Source organism: Dipodomys ordii, unplaced genomic scaffold, assembly GCF_000151885.1.
Source record: "Dipodomys ordii isolate 6190 unplaced genomic scaffold, Dord_2.0 Scaffold64, whole genome shotgun sequence".
In the NCBI taxonomy this organism is placed as follows: Eukaryota; Metazoa; Chordata; class Mammalia; order Rodentia; family Heteromyidae; genus Dipodomys; species Dipodomys ordii.
Window position 1 is genome coordinate 7530018 of NW_012267280.1, and position 6199 is coordinate 7536216.

The 6199-nt window shown below is 45.9% G+C and overlaps 1 protein-coding gene across 2 annotated transcripts in view; it reads right to left on the minus strand.

Moving 5' to 3' along the window:
* Positions 1–4019: 4019 nt before the first annotated feature.
* Ing1 (inhibitor of growth family, member 1) overlaps positions 4020–6199 on the minus strand; it is a 5864-nt gene continuing 3684 nt past the window's right edge. For both annotated transcript variants that reach the window (XM_013022900.1, XM_013022901.1), the window contains exon 2: positions 4020–5864. In XM_013022900.1, the coding sequence (XP_012878354.1) occupies positions 5164–5864 (701 nt within the window). In that variant the 3' untranslated portion in view covers positions 4020–5163. The remainder of the gene's footprint in view (positions 5865–6199) is intronic.

Sequence of the window (6199 nt, forward strand, 5' to 3'; positions counted from 1 at the left end):
GAGATTAAGCGTTGGAACTCGAACTCTCTTTTTGGTTGGAGAGAGCTGTGGCGTTTCCCTACTGCCCCGTCGCCATCTTGGTCCCCCCTCCTTAAGGCCATTTTTAAGTACAAATCACAAAGGAAATGTTCATCCCCTTACTTCTTTCTTCCCAGTCTTGGGGCTTGAACTCGGAACTTGGGAGCTGTTCCTGACCTTATTTGCTACAGCTCCACTTCCAGGTTTTTGCTAGTTAATTGGAAATAAGAGTCTCATGGACTTTCTTGCCTGGGCTGGCTTCAAACCATGATCTTTAGATCTCAGTCTCCTGAGTAGCTAGGATTATAGCCATAAAGCAACCACTGTCCAGCCCTTCTTTCCTTTCTTGCTCAATTTTCTCTGTTCTAATGTACCTTATTTACTCATTTCCAACTATATTCCTTATCTGTTGCAAACAAGCATAAAAAATATCTTAGTAGCCAGGCACCAATGGTTCACACCTGTTATCCTAGATACTCAGGAGACTGAGATCTGAGGATCCCAGTTCAAAGCCAGCCCGGGCAGGAAAGTCCACGAGATTTATCTCCACTTACTCACACACGCCAAAGAAAGAAGCCAGCCAAAAGCAGAGCTGGGTTCAAGTGCTAAAGCACAAGCCTTGAGCTGAAAAAGCTTTGGGACAGCCCCCAGGACGGACAATCAATCCACCAGTCAATCAATCAATCTTAGTGAAATAATAAAACTTCAAAAACAAATGAACCCATCAAGTACTTCCAGGGTGAAAATGAAGAAAGCTGCAAGGAAGCTCCATCAACACCCCAAGGAGCATGAAAAACACAAGCTTTGGTCACGGAAATTGATGGAACGCTGGCTGTGTACTGCAGCACTCGCCTGCAATCCTAGCTCCTCTGAAGGTGGAGATCATCCAGAGAACCAGTTTGAGAATCACAGGTGTGACATTAGTCCACAGAACAAATTAACAAGACTTTCCTCTCAAGCTATGTGGGAGGTATTAAGTAAGAAGATTGCAGTCCAGCTCAGCCCAAAGCAAAAATCAAAAAAGTAAAGCCGAAAAGGCTGGAAGCAAAGGTTAAGTGGTAGATCCCCTGCCCAGCAAGCTCAAAGCCCTGAGTTCAAACCCCAGGACTGAGAGAGGAGGGGAGGGCAACAATGATCCTTCTTTGTCAGGCCAGAGCAGAAGGAATTACCAGAACTGTGATGGGAGGTGGCTTTGCATCAAGAACACATTCTTGTCTGGCATCGGTGGCTCATGCCTATAATCCTAGCTACTCAGGAGATCTGAAAATCAAGGTTCAAAGCCAGACCGGGCAGGAAAGTCCATGAGACTCATCTCCAAGGAACCACCAGAAAACTGGAAGTGGCACTGTGGCTCAAGTGGTAGAATGCTAAGCCTTGAGCTGAAGAGCTGAGGGACAGTGTCCAGGCCGAGTTCAACCCCAACCACACACACACACACACACACACACACACACACAAGAACATATTCTTCCTTCTCTCACCGGTGACTCTCTATGTATAGGCATGTGCGTATATGTATGCATGTGTGTGCATGGTATGTGTGCATGTATATGTACACATACATGCATGTTCCTCTCCACACAGTGCTACGATTGGGCCTGGAGCCTTGTCTCACATGTAGCACTCAACCCAAGCTACATCCACAGTCCCTAACTGGTAACTTTCTAGGAGCCTTTGGGATCCAGCTCATTCTTCTTCCATTCTCACACTCTCCTGGGACGTCATCCATACCTCTGAGTCAGCCTCAGTACCTGAAATACTTTACAAGTCTGTCCTTTGGCCAGCAGCTATCCAGTCTGCACCTCATAATAAGCGATTAATAGCCATGTGAGGGAGAAAGGAGAACAAGGAAGCAAAAACCAAAAACAAAGTTATTAAGGAGCCATGTGGTGATGCATGCCTGTAATCCCAGCATTCAATGGGCACAAGTAGAAGGATCTTTCTTCAAGGTCAGCATGGGCAACAAAAACAATTCAAATGAGCAGGGGTCTAGTAGTTCATGCCTATAATCCCAGCTGCTCAGGGGGCTGAGACTTGAGGATCACATTTCAAAGCCAGCTTGGGCAGCAAAGTCCGTGAGACTCTCATCTACAATTAACTACTAGGAAACTGAAAGTGGCACTGTGGCTCAAAATGGTAGAGCACAGCCTTGAGTGCATAAGCTTAGGGACAGTGCCCAGGCCCCGAGTTCAAGCCCCACAAATGACCAAAAAGAAAAAAAAGTATGCTAAAACTCAGCATCAACACGAAATGACCTTTTCCTTCCTCACTGCTGCATTACATCCACCCCGGTGTCCATCATGCTTGGGCACTGAGGCCTGGTAGAAAGGGCTGGCCAAGGCTCCTGCCCAGTATAGGCAGCTCTCCTCCATGTACACTGGACTCACTGAACAGAACACACCAAGACTCTTCGGTCCAGCCCAAGATGAAGTATTACATCACAGCAAGAACCTGTTACACTTTTCATCTAGATTCACCTCTTCACTTGGTTATTATGCAACAAATAATACATATCTTGAAGCAACTGTCCAGAGAGCTTGTCCCTTTCTGTGCCTACCTGGCCCAGGTCTGCATGCATCTAATTATCTCAACCCTAAGTCTTACCTATTTAAAGGACTTACCTGACATTTTCTTGCTGCCCACTGGAACTAATAAATGACTTGAGACGAACAGATCCAAACTTTTGACTTTGTCAAAGAAAAAAGAAATGCTGCAGTGCTACTCACTAGACACTATTTTGAAAATGAACTATACAATGTGTGGGTGGGGATGGGAGGGAAAAACTGGAAGAGTGAGGGAAGGGGTGAGATGACATTGTTTAAAAAGAAATGCACTCATTACCTGACTCAGGTAACTGTAATCCCCCTGTACATTACCTTTATAGCAACAATTAAAAAAAATTGAAAGGAAGAATACAATGACTAGCCATGTATCCTTATTAGAAACTTCACTACAGCTAGGAACACAACTTAACATGCATCTTCTTAAAACACAAACCTCTGCACAGGTCATTGCTGGGCACCAGTGGCTCACATCTGTAATTCAAGGCCAGCCCAGGCAGGAAAGTCTGTGAGACTCTTATCTCCAGTTAACCACCAGAAAACCAGAACTGGTGTTGTGGCCCAAAGTGGTAGAGTACTAGCCTTCAGCAAAAGGAGTTCAGGAACAGGGTTTAGATTCTGAGTTCAAGCCCCACCACCAATTAAAACAACAAAAAAGTGGTCATGGACCAATGTCTGGTGTCTATAATCCTAGCTACTCAGGAAGCTGGGATCTAAGGATTATGGTTTAAAGCCAGCCCATTCAGAGATTCATATCTATAACCACCAAAAAAGCCAGAAGTGGAGTTATGGCTCAATTAGTAGAATACCAGCCTTGAATAAAAAAGCTCAGGGGCTGGGAAGGTGGCTCAGTGGTAGAGCGCTTGCCTTGCATGCTCCAGGCCCTGGGTTCGATTCCTCAGCACCACATAAGCAAAAAGAAAAAAGCCGGAAGTGGTGCTGTGGCTCAAGTGGTAGAGCGCTAGCCTTGAGCTGAAGAGCTGAGGGACAGCGCCCAGGCCCAGAGTTCCGGCCCCACGACCAGACCCAAAAAAAAAAAAAAAAAGCTCAGGGACAGCACCCAAGCCCAGAGTTCAAGCCCCAGTATTGGGACGTGCGCCCACACATACAAAAAGTGGTCAGTGAACAAAATATAAATCTGTGCCACAGCTGCCACAGTGATCGGTGAGCATGTTCCACTGTCTGGTGACTCCATATACCCAGACCTGTCTTCACGCTTCCAGCTAGAGAAAACCACGTGTCACTCAGGAATGAAAACTCCAGATTCTAGTATGGACAGTGAAGGGCCCGGATCTCCAATGCAAGCAGCCAGCCAGAGCAGAGGTTGGCAAATGTCCTGCAGAGAAGCATTTTTGGCTTTGCTGCTATAGTTTGGGTAGTAACTTCTCCACTCTGTTTCACAAAAATAGCCACAGACCATACATAAGGAAATGAGGGCTGTGTTCCAAAGAAACTTTATTTATAGACACTGAAATTGGCTTTTCATATGATTTTCATGTATCATGAAGCATGACTTTTAAAACCATATTCAATGTAAAGACCATTCTTGGCATACAAGCCACACCAAAGCAGATGGTGGGCCGGATCTGGTGGTGGCCAGTCATTGCCTCACCTCTAGTCTAAACATATGTAGATCTGCTGGCAATTAGGTAACTTCTACTTCATTAGTGTGAGCACAATACACAACTTGCTTAAGGCTTTGTCTAAAATGCTGGTATATAAATGTTTTTAAGACAAGACTTTTTAGCTTTATTGTTAAAGTTAAATATACTGCTGGAGAAACAGACTGGCCACATTTCTTTTTTTCCTGCTGTCATGTGTGCAGTGTGTGTGTGCTCTCTCTCTCTCTCTCTCTCTCTCTCTCTCACACACACACACACACACACACACACACAGAGTGCAACACACCTTGGCCTCAAAACAGCACCAGGGCTGAGCTTCCAACAGCACAGTGAAAACTCTGGAAAGACACATTTACATACTTTTCAGTAAAGTCAGAGATGGCTACACTCATAATCTGAATTCCATGACTAAACCACCTATGTGTGAATTAATAAAAAGGTACCCAATCGTTTAAAAATAGCCATAGGGGAACAGGCCAGTATATAAAACAGCTGTTATGTAAAATTTACCCAGTTGCCTTTTTAAAAAATCATTTTTTGAACTTTAAACCTTTGTTATTGAATTGGTTTTATCGGTATACATTATGGTAGCAAGAAACAAATTACTGTATGCTGTACTTTGAGCAACCTGGCTAATTAAAAAACACAAAACTGTACATAAAGTATAACATTATTTTATAAAATAAAACAAGCCAAATAAAAATCTTTTCTTTCCACATTTAATTTGTTAGGTTGCTTCCAAGTCACTCCCCACCCTGAATCAGTCTGAGTCTCACTCAAGTCTTTCATTCAAACCTATCTTTAGTTCTAAAATGCTGATCCCAGACCAGTCTTCTTACACGTGTCTCAGTAGAGACAGCCCCACTGCGAACACCCTTGAAAACCTTCACCTGACAATCTCAGGCCTCCACAGGGCAGCGCCAAGCATGTTCCTCTCTGCACTGGCAGCGCCAGGCTACAAACTACCTGTTGTAGGCTCGCTCCCTTTTGGATTTCTCCAGCGCTTTGTCCATAGTTTTCTCGCTCTCGCCCCGACACTTGGGGCAGTACCACTTTCCCTTGGGTTTGTGATTGAGGCCCACGCAGGAGAAGTGGAACCACTCGATGGGGCACTCGTCATTGTCGCAGCCGATCATCTCTCCGTAGGAGACCTGGTTGCACAGACAGTACGTGGGCTCATTGGGGTCGATGGGGAGGTCTGCCGGGGAGGCTTCCCGCTCAGCTTTGGCCTTGGAGCGCTTCTTCTTCTTCGAGGTCTTGGCTTTCTTTTCCTTGGGCGTGCCTGTGGAGAGGTCCTCGTGATCGTGGTTGTTGGAGGCATTCTCTCGGTTCTCGTGGTTGCGCTGCCGCCGGGACCGTTTGTTGTTCGGTTTGTCTGCCTGTATGATTGTCTCGCTCTTTGACTTATCCTGCCCGGCTTTGCCACTGTTGGTGCTGTCACTGATCTCCTGCTGGGCCTCAAAGAGTTCCACATGACTGTCCACTTGCCGCATGCGGTTCTCCACCAGCTCCACCATCTGGCTCACGATCTGGATCTTCTCATCGCCGAGCTCTTGGCTGCGGATCAGAGCTCTCTGGATGCAGTGCAACATGCGCCTCTTCTGGGTACCGTCCGTCTCCCGCTTGAACTTCTCGTAGTAGTCATCCAGCTCCTTCAGGATCTCTGCAAGTGAAAGCAACACTGTTACCCATTGGGGCTCCAAACACAGCTTAATGGGAGGACTCTACCATTAAGTAGGTTTTTACTTCATTTGCTAAAGTAAGTGCAAGGGACAGAAATGGCCCAGGTGAACCTTCCCAGTATAAGTATTGTACCAGCTGTGAAGCTTTCTATAGACTATCATCATTCTTAAAGAAATGTTGAGCCGGGTGCTGGTGGCTCATGCCTGTAATCCTAGCTACTCAGGAGGCTGAGATCTGAGGATCACGGTTCAAAGCCAGCCCGGGCAGGAGAGACCGTGAGACTCCTATCTCCAATAAACCACCAGAAAACCAGAA